This window comes from Malaya genurostris, chromosome 1 (assembly GCF_030247185.1).
Source record: "Malaya genurostris strain Urasoe2022 chromosome 1, Malgen_1.1, whole genome shotgun sequence".
Classification (NCBI taxonomy): Eukaryota; Metazoa; Arthropoda; class Insecta; order Diptera; family Culicidae; genus Malaya; species Malaya genurostris.
In genome coordinates, this window is record NC_080570.1 from 151800103 (window position 1) to 151826884 (window position 26782).

Here is a 26782-nt window from a genome sequence, read left to right on the forward strand (position 1 = left end):
CTGAAAATTCGCATAAAAAACCGCATAACTTTGAAACTTCGCATAAAAAAACCACATAACTCTGAAACTTCGTATAAAAAAAACGCAGAAGGGAAACCGCATAACTCTGAGAATTCGCATAAAAAACAGCATCACTCTGAAACTTCGCATAAAAAAACCGCATAGCTCTGAAAATTCGCATAAAAAAGGCGCGTAAAAAGCCGCATAAAAAAGACCTCAGTGTATTACCTTTATCTAAAGTTAGTTCATTTTAAACTGATTTTGCAAGTTGAATTTAATATGGAATTGTTTAGCGGCCCTTACACGTGACAATATTATTGTCAATCCAAAGTATTGTCAACACCATCAATCCAATTGGCTTGATAACTTGAGTCCGAGTTTTTCGAAAAATTCAAGCGTTTGGCGCTTCAAATATTGCAAATGAATATTAAAATATCGAGAGAAAAGGTCATTGCACATATTTAACAGTTTCTCTCTGGAGAGAAAGTATTGTCGGATTGATGAGCAGTTTTGATTTTTTGACAATATTTTCGTCAATCCAATGAAGTTTCCATTACACGATCAAAAGTATTGTCAATACTCCTTGTATTGACAACAATATTGTCTCGTGTAAGGGCCGCTTTGGTCAAGAAATTGTCAGGAACGCACAAATAAAATGTTTGTTAGTTTTATCAAAATATGTATTGAAACAAACTAATCCACGGAGAAAAATCAAAGCAAGCAACAGTATTGGCTATATTGAACCAAAATTTCTTTTGTCACTATTTCAATGAAATAAATCGTTGCGTGAGACTCAAGTTTAGTTACATTTACAATATTTTTCTCTGTGTGTTCTAAAGTACGGGCAACGGGAGACAAAAATTCTCTGGATTATAAAGAATAAAAGTGATACGGTTTATTCAAACACCATACTTAGTTGTAGTCATTATACAAAGAAGATCATAGCTAAAATGAATTAATTATTTTTTCTTGATATAAATGTAAAGCACAAATCGTTTTTTTTTTTTTCGTTTGCCAGGATCAGAATTTTGCTTCAAATCAAACAGATATAATTGTTGATGTAGAAGGGAGAAATTGGTTCATAACAACTTTATTATAGCTTGAAATTAACAGAAATCATATATAATCTATACTGGTGTTTTGTTTTCATTGAAATTTATCTTTTTCATACGAATTTCCTATACCGGAATGCGAATTAGTATTTCGATTTGATACGATTTTTCGAGATCCATTCCAACCAACGTCGCACACGCCCTTCTCGAAATTCATACACACCGTTCCACTTTCCGTCCGTTCCGAACCAATATTTTCGGCTCCGCCGATCAGCTGCTGTTTGACAGCTGCCTTCGCATCGGTTTGCCAGCCTATCTGCGGAAAAGCAAAGAAACGTCAATTGAACGCAGAGGAAAAAATTGTGCTCTGTACATTTTTATCGATAGCTAGATAGCGGTTGTAAATAATGGCCTTAGTTCGGATTTAACGCGTAATTCAACGGAAGTTCCTAGATGGTTTGATGTTTCAACTAGTTTTAATTCGGTAAAGTGTTAAATTCGGCACTCCTCAGCGGAAATCATCTCCGGGCCTGAAGCCGGATCAGTTTTGTGTTTTTGTTTTGTGTACATCCTAGTCAGCGCTCTCCGGCACCAAACCAAACACCGCCAACAGTTCCGATGGCCGCTCAAAGACAAAGCATGAACGAAATTCTGCCACCGTTTGTTACCGAAATCGATATCAAAGAAGTGGAATTTATTGGGGTTCGGCTGATTTTCGAAAGAGGATCCTTCGTGGAATGAGACTAATTGGATCCTTTTTTTACAGACGGTGGGGAAAGGCACATTCGGAACGGTCATCAAGGGCACGTGGATGGGTAACTATGTCGCCGTAAAATACATCACCCAAGAGTCGGAACGGAATGCATTTATTACCGAGGTAAAGCAATTGTCGCGGGTGGCGCACCCGAACATCATCGGACTGTACGGGGCGTGTACCAAACGGCCCGATGTCTGTCTGGTGATGGAATATGCCGACGGTGGCTCGCTGCATACGGCTTTGCACTGTCGACCGAAACCGATCTATACGGCGGCTCACGCCATGAGCTGGGCGAGGCAATGTGCGGAGGTATGTTTTCGATTGTTACAGGGTTCCATCAGATTAGGGATCAGTTATAATTTAAAAAAAATCTTTTTGTTAGGGAGTGGCTTACCTGCACGATATGACTCCGAAGGCGATGATTCATCGTGACCTGAAACCTCCCAATTTGCTGCTGGTGAGAGATGGTACGGTGCTTAAGATTTGCGATTTCGGTACCGTAACCGACAAATCGACCCGAATGACCAACAACAAGGGTAGCGCCGCCTGGATGGCCCCGGAAGTGTTCGAAGGTTCCACCTACACGGAAAAGTGCGATGTTTTCAGCTGGGGCATCATTCTGTGGGAGGTGATTGCCCGGGAGCAACCGTTCCGGAACATCGAAAACTCGTATGCCATCATGTGGCGCGTGCATCAGGGCAGCCGGCCCCGGTTGATCGACGACTGTCCGAAGCCGATCTCGCAGCTGATGATTAATTGCTGGAATCAGAATCCCGCCGATAGGCCCTCGATGCAGCAGGTCGTCGACACAATGAATCAGTTGTGCAAATTTTTCACCGGAGAAAACGAACCCATCATTTATCCGGATGATCCTGATGACGATGAGGTAAATGCAATGAAATTGAAGCTTTTATCAATGCCTTCGTGTTTTACCATAAACCATAATTGCAGGATGAAAGCTACCAGTGTGAGGAGAATACCCTGGACACAAACCGGCACGGTTCAACATCAAGCTACAAGTCAACTTATTATGGCAAAGATCACAGCACGGTAACGTCAAAGAACACCAATCACACCGACACCAACACATCAATTGCTGCCGCCATTCGCAGCAATGTGGTGTACCGTGTGCCAACCCGAGATGCTTACAGCATAGGGACCGATTATGGTCGCTATCAGATAAAAAATAATGTCACTCCAAGTGGTCTCTACACCAAAAGTGCGCGTCCCGGAACGGGTGGTGGTTACGGCAGTCCGGATTTTGGCTTTCGAAATACCGCCGTTCGTCGAGTTAGACCGAAATCCCCGCCACCGCAGGTTGCGAACAGCGCTGCCACTAGTCACCTGCACGGTCCGTTGACCGTTGACATCGATCCGGTTTGTATTGCATTCTTTCCGTTGAAAACCATTTTCTCTATTAATCTACTATTGTTTTTATTTTTAGTCAATGACCTGGAAAACTGTTGATACCGAAGGGTCTTTCCATGATCTGGTTGACAGTGCCTGTAAGTACCGAAACGTTGAACGATATAAATTCTTATTAAAATTATATATTGAAATGGAAGTAACACAGCTTCTCGAGTGTAACTGCCGGAAAAGATTAAAGAAGTCATCTGTTGAATGTACGCTGAATCTTAAAAGGAACAATCGTTACGAACATTATACTGTAATTTGTCCCTTGTGAATGTCACATCGCTTTCTGAGTTTGTGAGTTACTTTTTAAACGTCCAAAAGTCGATTTTTTTGTGCGGTACGTATTCCGCAGGTGAACCATAGACTTCAGTGTATGTTATGTAGAAAAGGCTAAATTGGAAAAAGTGAGTGGTTGAAGTCAGAGACATAATTGGATGCCGTGAATACGAAAAAAAATTAACACGTATCTTCAAATACTTCCCAGTGGCAACACTCAACGAAATCTTTATAGGATCTAGTGCGATGTGGTATTGCAATGTCATCAAGGAATGTGTTGCTTGGCTTCGTACATCGGGAAGTTTTTGGCGTATATCACGATTGAAATCGGCCAATTGTTGCTGGTAACGTTCAGCACTAACCGATTCACCAGGTTTTAGAAGGTAATACCATAGGACACCACGCTGATCTCAGAAAATACAGAGCGTGACCTTCTTTCCGAAGGCGGTCGATTTGACATTGTCGCCGCGGTCTAAATATGTTCTTTGGAATTCACGAATCATCGGCAGTAACAATTCGATAAAGAAAAGACTTCGGTGTGCTTTCTTCCGTATCAGTCAATTCATGCGACGCCCATTTTCCGACCTTCCAAGTTTTTCTCGTAGTTTTTAAAACGCAAAGAAACAGTTCACATTTAATTGTTCTGCGAGAGTTTTTTTGCAATCCAATTTATGAAAATTTGGAATTCTAGTTTTTAGGCACACAATTGCCGTTCGCTTGCATCGAAACAGTCTCACATATTTTGCATTTTAATTTAGGACTGTCCCAGAAAGTATAGACGCACATTGATTTTTCTGTAAATAATTCACAAGTGTTAGATATTAATTTTTTTCCGATATACTGATAATATTAGACTACAACAACAGAATAAATAATCTCAACATTTGCTACTTAGCCATTGTAGACTAGCTGGCGCACCTTTTTGCGAACGTTCCTCATTAAATTCCGTACAGACTTCTTGGCGACGAGTTTTGACACTTTTTTCCAATCTTTTTCGAACTGTTGAATGGTTTCGGCTGCCGAGACATGTTTCCTAAGATGTGCCTTCGTTAATGGTCAAAATTCCTCAATTGGTCGAAGTTGTGGGCAATTTGGTGGATTCATGTCTTTTGGGACGAAAGTGACATTTTTGGTAGTATACCATTCTACCGTTGATTTCGAGTAGTGGCAAGAAGCAAGATCTGGCCAGAAGACAACAGGATCCTTGAGGCTTCGAATCATGGGTAGAAGTCGTTTTTGTAAGCATTCCTTGATGTATATTTCGCTGTTCATTGAAGCAAATTGCTTGCCAAACTATAGCTGTCTTACCAAATTTTTCGACTTCAATCGATGTCTCGGACCGGTTGAACACTTGCCCTTCTCGCACCGTATAATATTGTGGTTCCGACAAGGAATTGTAATCGAGTTTCACGTAGGTTTCGTCGTCCGTGATTATGCAGTTAAAATTTCCAGCAAGAATCGTATTGTACAGCTTTCGAACCCTCGGCCTGATCGATGCTTCGGTTTATCCTCACCGAACTTCCTGATTGCATTTCGCACGGCTTTTTTACTTACTCCTTCCATTTTTGCTATCTTTCTCGGTGACAGTCCGCGTTCTGTACACCATTTGTACACAATTTTTCGACGCTGCTCTGCTGAAAGTCCACGCATTTAGAAACAAACTAATGAAAACGAATAAACAACTGCACAAGTGGTTGGAGAAGAGTGTAAACAACAGGACGCAGCCATAAAAATTGACAGATTCTGAACCATTGCGAAATGGCAGCGGTTTCTGGTTGCGTCCATACTTTCTGGGACAGTCTTTAAGATAATTTTTGAAAATAATTTAGGCTCATTTTCGACACCAATTAATCCAGATTGATTCGAGTAGTTCACAACAGCATGCTTCAGCGTTTAAGTCAAATATTTGGCATCATTTCTCAAACCAAGCGCTTGACATTTGCGTTGCCTTTCTGTGTGAGGATAGTGATGCTTATTTAAAAAAAACTTTTTTTAATCTACCTAGTGGTGTAATGATGCCTTTTTCATATTACTTATATTTCCAAAAATATCACTAGAAGATTCTGTCAAGGAATATATTTTTCAATCGTGAATAAAATAAAACATTTTCTTTGGGTATGAACTAACATAACCTTTTAAATTTGTAAACAGTTAATTCAGGTTAATAAAAAAAGGCGGGTGGGTAATGTCACAGACATAACTGGAGGACGTGAATACGAATAAAACTGACATATTTCTTTTTCACTTCCGAATAGAGATAATCATTCGTATTAGATTGTGTATATTTTGCAACTTTCATTGCTTCGCTTCCAGAATTTTTAGGATGCAGCTATACTACAGTACGATTAATTGACGGCAAACATCTTCTACCATAAAATTAAATAACACGGAACAAATACAGTTTTGTAGATTTAGATACTAGTAGAAATACTCCAAATCCTTTGGAAATATTTGAGTGGTTCTAAAAAACCACTTTGCGTAATTTGTCCAATGTTTATAATTGTTAAAATTTAAGAACTAATATATAAATTTGGGGCACGCTCCGAATTCAGTTGCAAATTTTCGGAATCTAGATCAAAAACCCAGGTCATAAATTTAGTTCTAGAAAATAGGGAACTGAAGTTATTTTTAAAATTTTCCAAATTGCGTTATAGAGCTAAATTCTGAACTTGAATTCCAAGTCTTAATATAGAAACTGATTTCAGTTCCAGCATCTAATTCCAGAAATCATGTCCACAATTTAGTTCCAACGTATAGGTTCCGAATTCTGGAAATGAATGCTGAGACTGAATTGATGAATTAAATTCTGAAATTCAATTCAGAAATTAAAGTTTTGAATTCAGTTTTTAAATGAAGGTTCGGTGTTCAGACCCAATATTTACATAGTTTCAGAATCCAGATCTAAAATTCATATCCTGAATTTTGTTCATGAATTCTGAAAAATCCTAAACCATATCTCTGGATTCGAATCCCTGAATAAGCAACTGAGTTTGAAACCATTTTCAAAATCCTGAAATATGATTCAGTTATAGAGTTATAGTTTTAAATTCTGAATCTGTGATCTGGAACGAAATTTTGAAATAGAAGTATGAAACTAAATTCGGAACTTAAAACTACAAGGATCAGCCCGATGGGGTTGTTCGAGCCATTGATGTGGAACAAGGAAACAGAAATTTCTAATGATCGAAATTTTCAATTAATTGTCACACTTTTGAATCAGCAAATGCACGAGAGTCTGCGAATCCAGAATTTAGACTATTTGTCGCGATTTGAATTCGTTTTGTAGCCGACGAAATTACATCAATAGCCCAAATGCATGCAATTATATGTTTGTACATGATTGCGATACGAATATCGCCAAGCTTGTATTCAAGTTTTGTATGCAAGCAGTTATTTTTATAGCGGTTCTCTACCTTTCTGCGATTTCGATTGAAATGATAAACTTTTTATCATTATCAATCGAGTTCATCTTATATAAATTAGAAATTAATCTTATGCACTCAAAAGCGATGCTTTCCCTTTGATATATCGCTTACTTCTTCAAACCCGTCGACTATGGCAAGGAAATCCGGTATGCCGGAGATTTTTTGCAGACAAAATAGGACACTGCTAGCTATTTATCATTATTTCAATGATATACAATTAAAAATACATGGCTTTGAACATTCAAATCAATACGTAGAAATATTTCCAATCGAATGGTGACATAATATTAATAATTGATACAAAATTGACTGAGCTGTAATTGTTCAAAACCTGACCACATCTTGAGTTGCTAACATATAGAAAACAAAAATGTGTTCCACATAAAAAATAACTTCAGAATTCAGGTGGACCAGAATCTAGGTTCTGAGGGTAGTTCTTGAATTTAACTAAAATTTCAGTTCTCTACTACTGCTGGTTTACTGCTAGCCACGACGTCTGAATGCGAAGAAGAGCACCACCTGAGCAAATTTTTTCCACCTCATTATTACTGATGGTGATGAAGAACATCAGCACGACATCCAGTTCCGTCTAACGTACTAGAAAAAATGAATAATTCTCGGTCAAGATTTAACTACTACACTCGGCCAGTATAACACCGCAACTGATATATGCCTGACTACCTCAAAACCGTCGTCCTAGTGCGAAAAAGACAAGCAAACGAGATGAGTTTTCCTCGTTGTTTCCAAAAGTTTGAGAAAAAATAGATTTTGAGTTATTTAAGAATTTTTTACACTGTTGAAAATTTAATCACAAATTTCTGATTATATTGCTGATAGCATGGAGAAAAAATTATGTTGTTGCGTTAAGTATAACAAGAGATATTCACGATCAAAAACTTATCACTCTCCTAGAGGGTAAATTTTGAAAAGGCGCCCCATAGTAAAGTAAGTCGTATTCACGACAAAATTTTCTTTACTTTGCATCGTCGCACTAAATGGCGGTTTGAAGTTTTAAACATACTTTACCCTATAGTTTCGGAACCGTAAATCGTATCCGGATGAACAGATCAACAGTTCAACAGAAACCTATGAGATTATAGAACATTTCATTTGAGCCTAAGATTTTATGAAAATCGATCAAGCCATCTTTGAGCAAAATGAGAGTCATTATTTGACATACACATACACAGACATTGCTCAGCCCGATGAACTGTATCGAATGCTATAGGACACTACTACACAGTTCGAAAACATCTTGTGATTTTACATCTTATAAGATGCACATAAATGGAGCGTCATATTTCACACAAATTAATATTTTTTTATATAATTTATTTTACGCCAAATTTATATTCAAGAACATGTAAAATTGTGAAAAATGAACTTTACATGGCTTGATATCGAATGAAATTAAAAAAAAACAAAAAATCGATAGCAACAACGGTACTTGAACCGAGAAACATTAGATCACAAAGCACTCCAACTAATCGACTGAGTCACAGAAGCACGCATCTGCTCAATGAATAATTGATACATATAAATCCGTACAGCGGCACTTGGTAATTATTTAGGGGTTTGGTACCACGTGGGTACCGGATTTGTGCTAAGTACACATAACTATTTTCATTTTTTACACTTGGTAGCCGAGTGCAAATTACACTCGGAGCCTGTAAAAATGTGTACAAATGGAATATTGCGTCATTTGACAAATTAAGTAGTTATGAATTGTATCGTTTGTAGAATTATGCTACCTGTAAAATTCATAATTTTTTTCTGTGTTCTAAGTTTACTAGTCAATTTTTCATAACCTTTCTATATGAGAAAGGCGAAAAGTATACTTTTAAATAATAGAATCGTAATCATGATTTTGTGATAATACCAACAAGTGGGTACAAGTTAATTACCTTCTCATCCTTTTTAATATATAGATTTTCAATACTGAATTTTGATCCCTCGATACCGACTTACAGATTTTGCTCCTAAAAATATAGATTTGAATGTGGCAACCCTGCACGCTATACGAAATTGAATAAAGCACGTTGTGTGTTTCGTTCAAAAGGCAGTGGTGTTTTCTTATTCCGTACCAGCGCGTATCGATGCGTGCTGGGTTTGCATCGTCATTTTGTATGACGGCTTGAAAGTTTTTACACTAATCGCCATTCAATTACGGAACCGGAAGTTTGATTTGGATGAAATTACACAGTATCTTTTAAGACAATGCGAGCTTTAATTTGAATAATGATTCGTGAAAATCAGTTGAACACCGTTGCTGAGAAATCGAAGTGAGTTTCGTTTTTGGAGCTTCACTTCACTATTACCGGTGAATTTTATTTTATTTACCGATTTATTAATTTTAATTGGTTTGACGTAAAGTCGCCATAAACTAAGTTCAGTGTTTGCAATGGTTGAGTGGAAACATACCATACTGAAGAAGTCAAATGATCAAGAAACTCATAGAAAAGATGATTTTTTGGAAAAAAAAACAACAAGGATCAGCCCCATGGGGTTGTTCGAGCCATTGATGTGAAACAAGACAACCAAAATTTCTAATGATCGACATTTTCAATTAATCGTCACACTTTTGAATCCGCAAATGCACGAGAGTCTGCTTAGTCTTTATTATGAACCAACACCGAACACGCGAACCCAAAATATAGACTATATTTGTCATGATTTGTATTTGTTTTTGCCTTTCTCATATAAAAAGGTTATGCAATCACTTGAAAAACCGAGTAGTGAAAATTGGCCCGGAGGGCCAAGTGTCATATACCATTCGACTCAGTTCATCGAGCTGAGCAATGTCTGTGTGTGTGTGTGTGTGTATGTATGTGTGTGTGTGTGTATGTGTCAAATAATCTCACTAGGTTTTCTCGGAGATGGCTGAACCGATTTTGACAAACTAGGATTCAAATGAAAGGTCTCGTGGTCCCATACGGAATTCCTGAATTTCATCCGGATCCGACTTCCGGTTCCGGAATTATAGGGTAAAGTGTGTTCAATATTGTACACCGTCACTTAAACCGGCGAAGCAAAAAACGTGAAATTTTTTCTAAACTGGTCTCAAAACTACACAAATCGATAGTCATTATCAGTAGGCAACTAAACAAACCGATTCCGGCTATCCTGGTTCCCGGTATCCGGTTCCGGAAGTACCGGAAATAGTGGTCATATATACCAAAATGGTTATCACTCACTTTTCTCAGCGATGGTTTGACCGATTTTCACAAACTTAGATTCAAATGAAAGGTCTCCCGGTCCCATACGGAATTCCTGAATTTCATCCGGATCCAACTTCCGGTTCCGGAATTATAGGGTAAAGTGTGTTCAATATTGTACACCGTCACTTAAACCGGCGAAGCAAAAAACGTGAAATTTTTTCTAAACTGGTCTCAAAACTACACAAATCGATAGTCATTATCAGTAGGCAACTAAACAAACCGATTCCGGCTATCCTGGTTCCCGGTATCCGGTTCCGGAAGTACCGGAAATAGTGGTCATATATACCAAAATGGTTATCACTCACTTTTCTCAGCGATGGTTTGACCGATTTTCACAAACTTAGATTCAAATGAAAGGTCTCCCGGTCCCATACGGAATTCCTGAATTTCATCCGGATCCAACTTCCGGTTCCGGAATTATAGGGTAAAGTGTGTTCAATATTGTACACCGTCACTTAAACCGGCGAAGCAAAAAACGTGAAATTTTTTCTAAACTGGTCTCAAAACTACACAAATCGATAGTCATTATCAGTAGGCAACTAAACAAACCGATTCCGGCTATCCTGGTTCCCGGTATCCGGTTCCGGAAGTACCGGAAATAGTGGTCATATATACCAAAATGGTTATCACTCACTTTTGTCAGCGATGGTTTGACCAATTTCCACAAACTAATATTCAAATGAAAGGTCTCCCGGTCCCATGCGGAATTCCTGAATTTCATCCGGATCCGACTTCCGAATCCGGAGTTATAGAGTGCGTACTAGAAGAGTTTGTGTGTCATGTTAGTTGGTGGCCGTACGAACCGACTTTGACTGTACCGGTTCTCGGGTTCCGGTGCCGGAAGTGCATATAATAGTGAACCCATTTCGTTCTCTTATGGCTTACGCAATCAAAGCACTGTTTTATTCTGTATGTTATGCATAAACAATCACTTGGTTTCTTTCAAAAATCGAAGAGAAATTTTTTGAATAGAATACCACAATATTATATGTACATGAGAAAGGCATCATTACACCACTAGGTGGATAAAAACAGGTTTTTAGACGACGAAATTACATCAATAGCCCAAATGTATGTAATTATATGTTTGCACATGCTTGCGATACAGATATCGATATTTAAGCTTCTTTTCGTTAAGCTTGTGTTCAAGTTTTGTATGCAAGTAGTTATTTTTATAGCGTTTCTCTACCATCCATTACTACCATTCTGCGATTTCGACTGAAGCGATAAACTTTTTCTGATTATCAATCGAGTTCATCTTATATAAATAAGAAATTAATCTTATGCACTCAAAATTTACCCTGGGGTAGTTGTCAATTTCTCAGGCGAAACGACATAGCATGGGATTTCATCCAATCTTTCATGGCACAAGATTAGGGCATAGCAAATAAAGCTTCAAATCGTTTTATGGCACTTTTTGTCTTGCTATCTAGCAACAACCTACCTCTAGCAAGCTACGTGTAGGACTGAAACGTTAGCTATAATTTTGCTTATATTTATAGCTTCGCGTGTTTCCAACAGTTTCGCTTTTGCATCGATTGACCAATCAGAGCGATGCTTTCCCTTTGATATATCGCTTACTCCTTCAAAACCGTCGACTATGGCAGGGAAATCCGGTATGCCGGACACTGCTAGCTAATAATCAACATTTTAATGATATACTATTAAAAATACATGGCTATGAACATTCAAATAAATACGTAGAAATATTTTCAATCAAATGGTGTCATGATATTAATAATTGATACAAAATTGACTGAGCTGTAATTGTTCAAAACCTGACCACATTTCTACGTGTATTTTTCTTGAGTTTCTAGTTTGCACCCCCATATTGAAAACAAAAATGTGTTCCACATTAAAAGATTCGCTCAGAGACAGGACTCGAACCTACGTTCTTATGCAATCCGTGCATACGTGCGCGTTACTATTTCGTCATTTCGTCACCCTGAAGCTGTGATAGACACGGCTCTAGCACACAACTGGGTCTGACAAGCGGTACATCGAGCATGGTCTAAATACTAGCCGCCTCACGACCGGTATCATATATCCAAATATCTTCTCTGTTCATCAGACAACAAACACTAGTCTTCTCGCTTTATACCTATTCTTCCGATCAAGTTCCGCCCAACAATTGTGGTTTGATTTTCTCGTACAAATCTGCTTCTGGTAGGACTGTGCAGACTCGGTTACGTCACTTACGTTTTTGTTTGATTTTAATGTTTTGTTTCTTTTTATTTTTTGTCAGAAATGCAATTTTTCAAGAAAAAATCTGTCATTATCCGTATTTAACATTGCTTTCGACAAAAACGCTTTTAAAGTTTATTGTCTATAAAATCGAAGGAAACTGTTTATTTTTCTGGGGAGCGACCCATAACTTCCAGAGTTTTGTTCCGATGGGCTTGAAAATTTCATATAATATTCTTGAAATGTTTTACTATAAGAAAATATAACGAAAAAATTGTAGTAGTTAATGTTAGAGATATAACCGCGAGATTGATGTAGGATGGCTGTCGACAAGGGGCAGATCACTTAAAAAATGCACATTTATTTTGGTACATTGTTCTGCTAAGAAACTGTCCATTTCAAGTAAAATCTCATTAAATCTTTGTAGAATGCTTTGGACTCTGAAAAAAACTACAAGGATCAGCCCCATGGGGTTGTTCGAGCCATTGATGTGGAACAAGGCAACCAAAATTTCTAATGATCTACAATCAAACAGTTCAATCAATCGTCACACTTTTGAATCCGCAAATGCTTAGATTGATCTTGATTAGGAACCAACACCGAACATTGTTTGTCTTGATTTGTATTTGTTTTATAGCCGACAAAATTACATCAATATCTCAAATGTATGCAATTATATCTTTGTACATACTTGCGATGTGCATTTCGATATTTAAGCTTCTCATCGCCAAGCTTGTGTTCAAGTTTTGTATGCAAGCAGTTATTTTTATAGCGTTAAAATTCTCTACCATTCTGCGATTTCGGTTGAAGCGATAAACTTTTTCTCATCATCAATCGAGTTCATCTTATATAAATTAGAAATTAATCTTAAGCACTCAAAATTTACCCTGGGTAGTTGTCAACTTCTCAGGCGAAACGATATAACATGGAATTTCATCCGAGCTGGCATGACACAAGATCAGAGCATACCAATTAAAGCTTCAAATCGTTTTATGGCACTTTTTGTCTTGCTGCCTAGCAACAACTTACCTCTGGGATGCTACACGTAGGCTGAAACGTTAGCTATAATTTCGCTTATATTTACAGATTCGCGTGCTTCCAACAGCTTCGCTTTTGCATCGATTGACCAATCAGAGCGATGCTTTCCCTTTGATATATCGCTTACTCTTTCAAAAGAAGATTTTTAGCAGACAAAATAGGACACTGCTCGCTACTAATCAAAATTTCATTCATATATAATTGAAAAAAAGGGTCTTGATACATTCAAATCGAAACTTAGAAATATTTCCAATCAAATGATGAAATAATATTAATAATTGATACAAAATAGACTGAGCTGTAAGTGTTTAAAACCTGACCACATTTCTACGTGTATTTTTCCTTGAGTTTCTGATTTGCACCCCTATATAGAAAATAAAGATGTGTTCCACATAAAAAAAAACGAAAGTTACCATTTCTCCAACTTACGACACGGTTGACAATGATTTTCATTAGCATAATTCCGAACGAATCGGTTGCCTCTCGTTTGGCGAACGGCGCACAAAGTAAATCTGCCACTTGCTTGTGTGCCCGGCCGTTCAGTGCAAAAGTTCCACACCGTATCGTGGCACCCATGAAGCTGGACGTCGTATGTATTAGTGACGTCACTTATTCTGCTTAAACATCGCTTTTATAAAATCAAATTAATACATATGAGGAAAGCCATCTTTACTTCATTCTATGTAGAGACACTAAAAATGGTTCAATAGTAAATGATTTGACCGTAATTGCGAATTATAACACTATCACTACCCTTAGAACTGTCGATTTGTACATGTGTTCATACTTTGATGAATTTTCCGCACTTGTTTGAAGCGAAAGCCGCACTGCGAACGGAGCGAGCGATGAACATAGTAGATCAAACATTCAAAAGAGCGGTTCTAACGGCTACCAAAAAGCCAACGTATAGAATTTTAAGGTTGACTACATCGTTTCGGATTATCTAAATTTCATTTTTCAGGTCGATTTTATGCATTTTTTCTGTTACTCGAACGCAAACGACCAGCAGCTGAATGATGTAATTGCGTGATTCATTTCATGCTTTCAGAAGGTGGTATTTTGCACGATATTGATATGCCGTATGCCGGCTTTATTTGCATTCGTTATGAGCGATTTTCGCACAGCGAACAGTGCACGTAGCTAATCAAATTATTCTGAATTTTGATGATTTTTACCTTTGATTTGCAAAGAAAAGTAACCTTCTTTTGATAACATTTAGAGCTACTAGAACGGCTGATTTTGTATAATGTTCCCCATCATTGTCCACTTTTCGTTGTCTTCATTTGTTTCGTGGAAGAATTCTGCTGGTCCCTCGAGTTCGTGGAAAATACCTTCAACATTATGCAGAAACGAAGAAATTTAATAAAATCGGTTCTTTTAGGGACCAGGAAATCACTCCTAAAAAAATGGATAACGATATTGTATGTACACGCGAAAACGCCGATGATTGGCAAAACGACTTCTCCGGGAATTTATTATTGTGTGCAGTAGGTTTAAAAATACAAAACATTCTACTTCTTCTGAATGTTTGCGAAAATTACAGAGTATTGTAACTGTGCATATCAAGAGTACAACTAAGTCAGCACTGTTTCATCAGGAAAATAAAACTCTTAGAAACAGTAGCGCTTTTTCCTGTGCTCGAATCGCTAATCCGTCTGATCCCAATATTTACGCACTTGATGATAACCAAAGGCGACGTCGAATACATACTCTCTCTCTATCTTTCTCTTTTGCACATCCGTCAACAGTAATCGCAGTCTGTGTGCACGTCTGTCTGAACCCGAACAACCCGACGACAGCGTCGAGCCGTGGTCCGGCCATGGCATGGAATGGAAGAAGCCTGGCGGCGTGCATCGGATGAGCCGTACGCCGCTACAACACCCCTTGTAGTAGCTTAGCGGCTGGTCGGACGCGGTCACCGACGAATTTTCCCCCCGAGTGAGTGTGAATCTAAATGGGGTGGCATTTGATGTGTGTCGTCGTAACGAAAGTATGCTAAAATTCTGACAGCATCGCCAAACCGATTACCCCGCTAAGCGAGCTTGACATAACATTAGCGCAACAGCTGTTGCTTCTGGCTTCGGTTTTCGGTTTATTTTTTCTTATTCTTTTTTTTTTGTTGCGCTCGAGCAGAGCTCTACAAACTGTGGAATCTGTTCTCTCTCTCTCCGCCTGATCGAGAGTCGTCCCGTGCATGACAGTGCCGCTGAGTCATCGCACCGAGGATCGATGTTGGCCTTTTGCGAAGAACAGTCTCTCAAGCAGATTTGATCTCTGGGAAATGCCTAGGCAAAGAAGAGTGAAGGAAAGATTCTAAAATGTTCGAAATTTTATTGATGCATTAAAATTGGACCGAGAAGAGATTTATTGTGCGATTGCTGGCGAGAATTCGCTACCCTCCCCTCGCCAAGGCCAACCGGGGGAATCGAGAGCCAAATTGTTGGTTTTTTTTTGCTTCTTCGAGATGACACAGCGTGACCCTTGAGATGTCAAATCTGTTCGCTGTTCGGCACTCGGGCGTGAATAGCGCTCTTGACATTTAGCTTTTAATTTTGTTTTTCGTTTTGTTTGCACTCTTGTGCTCTAGAAACTGCAATTTTAGGATTCGGCAAGCTAAGGAACGGATCCCTTCTTGTGTTCCTCTCTAGTGGAGGGATGGTTGACAATATTGGTGGTGATCACTGAGCCGATGAGGGAATTTTTTGAACCAATGTTGGAGTTTGTCCCAACCTCTTCGTCTGCATAAGAATTTGCACAGTATTTTTAAACTCCATCTATTTATTTAGTTGGAAGCAGGGCAAAGCTCGGTGGATCTGAAATACACAATCTGTTCCTCTCCAGCAGGCATAAAACCTCCTCATATTTTATATTAACAGATTACTGTAATCCAAAAAATAAAAAAAAATACCGGGTGACTAATGTCACAGACATTCCCGGACGTATGCGATTGAACCTGAATAGTTGCAAAAATTCCACAGTAACTAATATTACTATGACTATACGTAAACTCGTGTATCTTGAATTGGATGAAACAAAAATGAACAATCCATCCTTCCATCCTTCTTTCAACTCACGAATACTACGTCGAAGGAACTGTAAATCTTCTAAAGCGATCCAGTCCTGAAGCCATTTTTTACACATCTTCATAACCAGTGAAGTGAGACATCGATAAAAGCAAATGATAGTAGGAAAGGGCCAAGTCTTGAGAAAAATGGGTAAAAATCCCCATCTAAGTTCAAAAAAGATGTTCTTGATCGCTTTCGCTGTTTGAGTGTGGAGGCGTTGTCGTGCTGGCATTTGACCTACTCATGTCTTGTGAAGCATTCTGGTTGCAATGCTCGATTCAATTTTCTCATTTGCTGTCGATCGCGATTAGTACATACAGTTTCTCCTGGTTTAAACACAGCGTCATTTTCTTTCCGAAGCGAGTTTGCGGTTTTGCAGTTGATGTCGATTGTTGTCCGAGATCGGCCCAAGATCTGCGCTTGGGATTCTGAAAATCGTCGTTTGTCAGAATCCGAAGCATCCAACCCTTTGGTTTGACGCCGAGAAAGCAAAATTTCACTCGACATTTTTCGCTTTTTCTTATGTCTACCATTCAGCTCATGAGGAACCCATTTTCTCACCTTCTGAATTTTCTGTTCCCCGTAAGATTAACAAGAATTCAATGGGATTCAGTAGCATTTTTTGATAAAACAAAGTAATGAACAAAAAACTCTACTTGGCAAGAATCTCATAAAAAATTATCTGCGATAACCGCACAAAAACCACGAATGGATTGCTTACTGAATTTGGAGCTAAAACTTATTTGTACAAAGCCAAACCCCTATGTATGTAAACTCACTGCCTCAAAATTGGCTGCCGTGCTTGAGTTTGACAAATACCCATCGTGCGTTTTCCTTTTCGTGTCAGCAAATCTAATAAAATTTGATTTTCAGAATAACTAAGCTTATTTTTAAACAACGTTTCTTTCTAAACGAATGTAATAGTGCAACATACATTTAATTTGTCTCTGTGATCAAGGCGATCTAATTAGCAGCTGAAATCAACATACACAGCAAGAAAACTTGAAGTATATAACACCGGCACATTCCAAGTTCCAGGACCAAATGGTCATTTGCATTCGAAATAGCTATACACTCAACTGTGAATTGATTTATAGTGAAGAGCTCGAACAATCTATATCATTCTCATTCATATCAACCGGTTATGTTTCTGTCATTACCCACCCGTCTTTGTGCTATGTTCACAATTTCGTTGGCTCATACATCAATTGTTTTCTAGTCTGTCTTTCATTGGGTACTGATATAAATTAAACTAAGTTGATGACAATTTAACATCATAATAAACTATTCAACTAAGGAGTGTATCGATAAGTAGTTAGCAACATTCAAACAGTTATTACTCTGAAATGGCTTAATTTTTTGGCAGCGTGTTTGCGGTGACATGTTTGTTTACATATCAATAACAGCTGAGCAATCGATTGGTTTCGGTACGGTTTATCGTTTCAATGATGAGTCGAATTGATCCGGAAACGCGAAAGAAATCCGCCCGCCCGGGACTCAAAAGTGGTTAAGTACATCAGGAAAAAACCCATCGGCGTCGACGCGGGATTTGGCCAAGCAGTTCAACACCAGCATCGGGATGATTCAACGGATCAAAGTTCGGAACTCCCTGACAACGTACAAGAAGCAGAAGGTGCCGAAAAAGTTCCTGGTACAGCAAGTTCAGGCCAAAACAAGAGCGCGAAAACTGTATAACCGGATTCTACAGAATAAAGACGGATGCATCCTGATCGACGACGAAACCTACGCCAAGGAAGACTCTCGAGCGCTGCCCGGACCGCAATATTATACGAAATCGGTGTACCAGGACCTGGACGACGCTGACACCACGGTGGCGATGGAAAAGTTTGGACAGAAGGGGTTGGTCTGGCAAGCAATTTGTACCTGTGGTTTGCGGTCGTCGATTTTCTTAACGAAGGGCACAATTAACGCCAAGGTGTACGAGGAAGAATGTTTGAAGAAGAGAATGCTGACACTGTACAGAAAGCATAAGGTTCCTCCTCTCTTCTGGCTGGATTTGGTTTCAGCCCACTACGCCAACTCCGTTCTAGAGTGGTTGTCAAAAAATAATGTACAATTCGTGGAAAAGGACATCAACCCACCGAACTGCCCGGATCTTCGGCCAATTGAAAGGTATTGGGCAATTGTCAAGCGGCACTTTCGGAAGGAAGGTGCAGTGTCCCAGTGTTTACGTCTCTGCGTGGGCAGCCGTCATAGGCTTGTTCCAGCTGCACGTAGAACGCTTCTTTCTCGTCATCGGGTCTCCCTTCATATGGGCAGTGCACGTTGATGATGCTGTAATTGAAAAAACAGCCTTTAATTCTCAACTTACACATCCTAGCGTTGATCGGCTGCCACCCAATCACTCGCTGACGAATCTTACCCAACACCGATTGTTCCGGGTCGTATTCTCTCCTGTATTGTTTGTAATTAATGTTTTATGGGCGGCTTATTAGGCCTACGCCAACCCCTGTCTTGCCGGAGGATCATCGTGCTTGCTCTGTTTAACGTCCCAACTAGCACTAGGACGATCCCGTTGGTGGGGTTGCCACCTTGGATTTAGCTGGACGGGATGCAGCATTTCATGCTCAGCCGCTGGATATCAGAACAGACGCTGTTTGAAGCCGCTCCTAACATGGAGTACAGACGCTCCGACATCCTCTAAGGAGGACCCCCTTCCCTGTCAGCATACGACCACGGTCCCACCGGGGTAAGTTACCCGATCTTTCCTATGGTTGCTCGTACCCCAGAAGGCACCGCGGAGAGGTAGGGATAGGAGTGACTCGACAAGAGGCTAAGAACCACACTGGGGCCTGAATTGCGCATTGTCCAGTCGTATTTTAATGATGCGAGAACTTTTTACTGGGAGCCGTGAGATGCTATTCGGATGATGAATTCTCCAATATCAACCAGATTGCGATTCGTCACTTTGTCTTCAGCTTTCTTCTAGAAACGAAATTTTATAGAAGTCCAAATTTTTTCGTGATCGTCATTCAGTTTCGCATATGACAATTCTCTCGAATTGCCTCACTGTCATTCTTGTTTCGATGTACTAAATGTGTCAATCAGTGCTACCGACCCCGGTCGCGTTTCAATGACCCGGCGGCGGCCCCTTCACCGATTTCCGTCGAGCAGTTTTCATATTTATCATTGTCCGGATTGGCTCGACTTGTCGTACCACCCACCCGTGGTTGAGAGCGGTGAAATTGATTCGATTCACCCAGCTGGTGACTCATTCGGTGACTGAAATGGTATCTGCCCCCCATCACCAGAATTCACGCGCTAGCTTGCTTTGGTCCGCCGAGACAGTTTGGTGTGTAAATTCAGTACACTTGACTGCAGTTTAGGCGGCGGCGGTGGTGGCAGAGCGGATGCAGGCGAAAGTGCAAATTCAGTGGGGCGCGCGCCCGCGAACAAGTGAAAGCATATCCAAGATGCGCGAACTTTGTTGTGTCGGGGCCAGTAAATTGTCCCTCGGCATTCGAAATGCGGGCCCAAACAGTAGCTGCTTAGTGTGCGCAAATGAAGATGAACAAGAAGAGAAAACATACCCTCTCGAATGACAGCGAATTCTTCTGCACGCATTACTGAGAGATAAATCACCGGAGCGGTTCATCACCTCGATGGCACGCAGATGCAACTTTGCAGCTGTGAGTGGCAGTGCTGCCAACGTCTTGGGGTCTCCGTTTCTGGCAAACCCAGCACATCGCGGGCACATTCCGGCAGCACTGAGCGGCAACCGAGCTAGCTAGTTATTCGTGTGCATCTGCAGCGGCGAATAGAGAAAAAATAAAACCCGCCCGAATAAAACCAGAGCATGTGTAGTGCACGGAAGAAATTAGCAATCATAGGAAAACTATGCTAATTTGCTAGCACGCGTAAAAATAAAATTCATCACATGCTCTCGTTGAGTCGGACCAGTAAATGACTCTTAAGGCAAGGATTTTTCTGACGATTCGGAATAGCACCTGAATCGAGCCGATGGGGGGGCCAGCGGCCGGAGGAAACCGCGGGAAGGACGGTGCACCACTCTTACCAGCAAATTAATTAGACTTAATTAAATAGTTAATTAGAAGACATTTACACATTTAAATACCCACACGACTGCTAGCCGTTGCGTTTTTTCTTCTTCTTCATTTCTTTGCGATCTTCTGTGCTTACATCGGACGGTCGAGTCCTGGGCCCGAGCGTCATTTGCCTGAGAGTGCAAAACTAACCTTGTTGCAGTTGTCGTATAGTTCGAGTATATCTACATACAATTTTTTTTTTATTCAAGTGAAAATGTGCACCGATCTTCTGCTGTTTTGAACATCATTACGTCATTCGGGACACATGACAGGTAACAAAATATGGGAAGTATGTTGTTATTGGTTTGGCTCTCTATTTCTTGCATCGCTGACATCGTTGTTGGGTCCTTTCGACGTTGACGTGTCTCTAGAACCGAGGTTCGTTCGAAGGGCACGTGGTTATGATTTTATTCGATGTTTTTCATTTTTACCACATCTTAATTCAATCGGAAATTTTTCCAAATATCGTGAAATTTTTAAATTAAGAATTCAATTTCAATTGGTTGTTTGTTAAACTTAAAAATGACCAATGACCAAAAATACTAGGGTGTCCCTGTTTTACGTTAGAAAGACTGTCTCAGAAAGTGTGGACGCAGTCGAAAACCGTTGTCATTTAACAGTAATTGTAAATCAGTCAATTTTTATGGCTGCACCCAATTTTTTTCTGTCACCACTTGTGTAGCTGTTTATTTGTTTCAATAGAACATCTCTGAAATAGTGTGCACAAATGTTACTCAGAACCCAGACTATCTTCGAAGAAGATAGCAAAAAATGGAGAGAGTAAGTAGGAACCTGTTTTAATCCACCTAGTGGAGTAATGAAGTCTTTTAATATTTCCTCGTACTACCATAATTATTACTGTGGAATTCTAAAAAAAATATAACGTTCTTTGAATAGAAACGGAAATATTTGTTCGGATGTTAACTAGTAAAACAACAAAGCCAAACATTCTGTAGTTCCGTGTAAAAACACCGCTTAACTACAGAAATCTTCTTAACTTCGGATATCCTCGAAATAAAAACCGCGCAGCTGTGATCTGCGTAAGAAAGACTGCGTAAATTCAAAAATCCGTGAAGAAAAAATGACGTAAATTCGGGAATCCTCGTGAAAAGAACCGCGTAGCTTTGGAAATCTACGTAAAAAAACTTGTGTAGTTTTGGAGATCTGCGTAAGTTCGAAAATCTGCGTGAAAACCTGCGTAACTTCGGGAATCCGCCTAATTTCAGAAATTGCGTATAAAAAATCTGCGTAACTTCGGAAATCCGCGCAGAAAAAATCGCGTAAGTTTGGAAATGCGCGTAAAAAAACTGAGAAACTTCGACAATCCGCGAAAAAATAATCGCGTAGCTTCGGCAAACAGTGTAGAAAAAAACGCGTCACTTCGGAAATCTGCATAAGTTCGAAAATCTGTACAGAAAAAAACGCATTACTTCAGAAATCGGCGTAAAATAACTGCGAAACATTGAAAATCCGCGTAATTTCAGAAATTAGAAGATCCGCATAAAAAAAACTGCATAACTTCGGAAATCCAAGTAAAAAATCGCATAATTTCGTAAATCCGCGTAGAAAAAACCGGTGGCTTCGAAAATCTGCGTAAATATCCGAGTAATTCCGGAAATCCGAGTGGAAAAAAACGCGTAAGTTAGCGAAATCTGCGGGAAAAAATCGTGTAGTTTTGTAGATCTGCGTGGAAAAAAAAAGCGTAGCTTCGAAAATCAACGTAGAAAAAAACGTAAGTTCGGAAAATCCACGTAATTTCAGAAATGCGCGTTAAAAAAAACATGTCATTTCGGAAATCCGCGTAAATAAAATCGTATAATTTTGGAAATCTGCGTAAGTTCGAAAATCTCCATAGAAAAAAAACCGCGTAACTTCGGAAATCCGCTTAACTTCAGTTAAAAAAATCTAGGTAACTAATTAACGCGTAATTTTGGAAATCCGCGGAGAAAAAAATCGCGTAAGTTCGAAAATCCGCATAAAAAAGTTACTTCGAAAGTCCGCGTAAAAATATTCGCGTAACTTAGTAAAGCAGTGTAAAAAAAACGTGGGACTTCAGAAAAAAGCGGAGAACTTTGGAAATATCTTCCGAAATTAGCGTCAGAAAAAAATTACATGACTTCGAAAATCCGCGTGAAAAATCCACGTTATTTCAGAAATCCTCTTAACGTAGGAAACCCGCGTAAAAAAGGCGACATAATTTCGGAAATTCACGTAGAAAAAAAACGATATCTTTGTAAATCTGGGTAAACAACCGCGTAATTTTGAAATTCCGTTTAAAAAAGACTGCGTAACTTCAAAAATCTACGTGAAAAGAAATCGCGTAAGCTCGGAAATCCGCGTAAAAAAACCGCTCAGGTTCAGAAATTAGTGTAAACCCCTTAACTTCGGAATTCCGCGTGAAAAAACCCGTTACTTCGAAAATCGGCGTAAAAAAATCGTGTAATTTTGGAAATCTGCGTAAGTTCGAAAATCTGCATAGAAAAAACAACGTGTAAAAACGCGTAGAAAAAATCGCATGAATTCGGAAATCCGCGTCCGAAAAACCGCGGAAGTTCGGAAACCCGCTTAAAAATTGCGTAACTTCGGAAATCTGCGTAAGTTCGAAAATCATCATAAAAAAGAACTACGTGACTTCGAAAATCGGCGTAAAAAAATCGTGAAACCTCGGAGATCCACGTAAAGAAAGGCGTGACTTTAGAAATCAGAATAAAAAGAACTGCGAGGCTTCGAAAATCCACCTAGAAAAAAAACCCGCGTAACTTTGGAAATCCGGATAACTTCGAAAATCCGTGGAACTTCGGAGATCCGCGTAAATAAAAAAATAGGCATGACTTCAGGAATCAGCATGAAAAACCCGCGTAACTTCGGAAATCGACTTAAGAAAACTGTGCAACTTCAGAAATCAGCGTAGAAAACGCGTAAAAAGAAACCGCATGAAAAAAAAAACATGTGAAAAGATCATAACGGATCTGGCGCTTTCGGAATCGGAAACCAGGAATCAGTATTTCCAGAGTCTGTTCGTTTGGCCATCTACCAACAATGACTACAGATTGGAATAGTTTTGAGTACAGTTTTGATTTTATTTTATTTTAATTTGACGATTTAACATTTAATTTTCACTTTTCATCTTTTTATTCTGGAACCGGATTTATCTGATAAAAAACTTTTAAACAGCCGGTTTGACGTGAAAAAAAAAAAGAAAAGTATCTGTATATTTGTATAATTTTCATTAACAAACTGTATGTTTACATTTCAGAAAACTTAAATTTAGAATTATTAAGGGGTCATGTCATACATCTGAAAATTTTATCAAAAATTGCTGATCATTTTATTATTTTGGTACGTTAGAGTAACACGATCAAATATTTATCACTCTCCCAGAAGGTAAATTTCGAAAAGGCGTCCCATGGTACAGCAAGACAGTAAGATTTACGTCAACTTCTATTCTAGTGATACAGCGATTCGAACACGTTCCCTTCCCTAGCATGAAACCAGTCCTACTCAGTTGCAATTATTGTAACTTTCTAACCACAAAGTCAAACAATTTTGCGGGTATGCCAAAGAGAAAAATTCCTGCAAGATTATTCCGACAAGTCTCGAGACCGCACCACAGTGTCCTCGCGTTCCGTCTCGATCTACTGGGAGGTGGTGAGGGGGGGTTTCAACCTTATTCCAAACCCCGCCAGTGTCAGCAATGCAGCATCGGCACCCGACCGTGTCCGGAGTTTTCAAAATCCATTCCTCTGACGGGGTGATGCGATCAAAACGATTTGTTTAGTTTTATTTTTAATACTCTCGGCTGCATTGGTATAATTTTCGTCGCTACATCATCCTCATCTGCCGAGGTTCGCTCAGACGTGTGAAAAGTGCGGTGATGCGTCTGTCGCGCGCGCTCTCTGCCAGGGACGCGTGACCGGGCGTGAAGGTGGCGCAGCGGTGGTGCTCAAAAGGGGAGGACGGGAGGGCTGAGATTAAACTCAACAGTAGTAGGGCGATTTAGTCTTCATTATTTTTACGTTTCGTCTTTGACTCATCAGTGCAGAGCAGTTCAAATTGAACTGCTTAGTGCTAAACTCGGCAGTTCAATTTGAACCGCTAAGCAGACGTAAAGTTTCTGCTACTTACAGAACACTTTTTTGTTTTGCAACGAAGTGCAATGTCTTTTCTGACGTGCCGAACGAAAACGTGTTTTCGACTATTTCTGGCCGATGCAGGTATGGTCATTTAGGGGTTAGCCAAATTTTGTGCTAGGGCACATAACCGTTTTCATTATTTTTACGTTTCGTCTTTGACTCATCAGTGCAGAGCAGTTCAAATTGAACTGCTTAGTGCTAAACTCGGCAGTTCAATTTGAACCGCTAAGCAGACGTAAAGTTTCTGCTACTTACAGAACACTTTTTTGTTTTGCAACGAAGTGCAATGTCTTTTCTGACGTGCCGAACGAAAACGTGTTTTCGACTATTTCTGGCCGATACAGGTATGGTCATTTAGGGGTTAGCCAAATTTTGTGCTAGGGCACATAACCGTTTTCATTATTTTTACGTTTCGTCTTTGACTCATCAGTGCAGAGCAGTTCAAATTGAACTGCTTAGTGCTAAACTCGGCAGTTCAATTTGAAGATTTAGTCTTCTCTGCGTCGAGCACGCATGATTTTTCGGTTTGCTTCCGTAATTGCGATTCTGTGCACAGGGGGGACCTGCCGAGATCAGTGCAGACCGATGCGACACTACTCTGGAATGACTCATCCATGTTTAGTTGTGCTGGGGAGACTTGGATTGAAAAGACAGTGATTCAGGTTGAAGTTTTTAGAAACAGTAGAAAATAAGTATTGCGTTTCTAGAAAACTAGAATGATGACTAATTTATCTAGAGTAAAGATTTAACAAAAGCTATAAATCTTAAATTAAATATATTTACCTCCTTATAATCAACCTAGGAATCAAATAATAGGCTGGTAGATTTCATCCAAACTCGAGTATCGGTTTCAGAGTTGTGAGTTGATGAGAGCAATCATCTTTGGAAGAACCGGTCAAAAAAGGCGATGCTATTTTCTTTCTTCCAGGCACGCGGTTGTGCTTTTTGAAGCATTCGATTTCTGTTGTTAGGTCCAGGCATATTCAAGGCCGACTTCACGAATCCGTGCTCGGAGGTCGAACAACCTCACCCCATCCCCCTACGCTGAACTAAACCGGTACTGTTTCTCAACCAGTCACGTTTCACTGGAATCTATGTCCGGAGAGTGCATTCCAAATAGCATTGGATGGTTCGAAATGTCGTCAATTAATATGAACTTCTCTATCACTCTATTTATTTAGGAGTAAGGGAAAAACCCACTGGAGCTTAGATTCTGTCATTCTCCTTTTCCAACAGGCATAAAACCTTCTCATCTGTTGTATCAACAAATTACATACATCCAAATGATACATAACAATCATCTTATCGTTATCCTAATCTTAAAATTTAACACTAACACTAATCATGTACATTTATAACGCTACTAAAATAGTAAAAATTATAAAGTTTGCAGTAAAAAATCTAATAAATAGGTTTTTGACAGTATTTCGAAATAAATGAAGATCAAAAACATTAGAACAACTGTTAGATAAGCGGCACATATTGGAGATTGGCTCATTAAAATCGTAGTTAGTTATAGCGCGAGGAACTCGGAGAGAGGTATTGAAACGTAAATTACGAAGATGGATGCCAAAACTTAGCAGTTGTAGGAGATCTGTGCAATTAATCCGGGATGGGATTCAATCCGCAATGAAAACGTAGATTTATGAGTCTACATCGATTCCCGTAGCTTCGAAGATTTCACTTCAACGAAAAATATCAATCGTTGAGATATATTAGAAATATGACAGGACCCAGATGGCTTCCTTGGGGAACCTCGAAACTTGCGATGAATGGTGAAATAACACAGTCACTTTCAGCCGGTACAGCCACCTATCGGAAAACGACGGAAGTGTACACCTGATACTTGATGAACTGGACTGGAAGTAACAGCCAATTGATCCCTGAACTTAATTCTCATCTCAAAATTCGCTTTCAAACCAACCTAAGAGTGGAAAAATCGGTTTGACTATCTGCGAGAAAATTGTGGGAAGAAAAAAATCGCACATCACACAAAAATTTTCCGAAATGGGAAGTCTTGCCCTACACGCCGTATTCCCCAGATGTCGCCCCTTCTGACTTCCACCTATTCCGTTCGATGGCACACGGCCTGACAGATCAACATTTTCAATCCTTCGAAGAGTTGGAAAAATCGTTTCATGGATAGCGTCAGAA

The 26782-nt window shown here is 39.6% G+C and overlaps 1 protein-coding gene across 1 annotated transcript in view; it reads left to right on the top strand.

The window, feature by feature from the left end:
- Positions 1-1351: 1351 nt before the first annotated feature.
- Positions 1352-26782, top strand: part of LOC131426193 (mitogen-activated protein kinase kinase kinase 7) — a 60833-nt gene continuing 35402 nt past the window's right edge. Inside the window, exons 1-5 of the mRNA XM_058588735.1 lie at positions 1352-1754; positions 1819-2118; positions 2192-2695; positions 2761-3186; positions 3254-3314. Of these exons, the coding sequence (XP_058444718.1) occupies positions 1671-1754; positions 1819-2118; positions 2192-2695; positions 2761-3186; positions 3254-3314 (1375 nt within the window). The 5' untranslated portion in view covers positions 1352-1670. The remainder of the gene's footprint in view (positions 1755-1818; positions 2119-2191; positions 2696-2760; positions 3187-3253; positions 3315-26782) is intronic.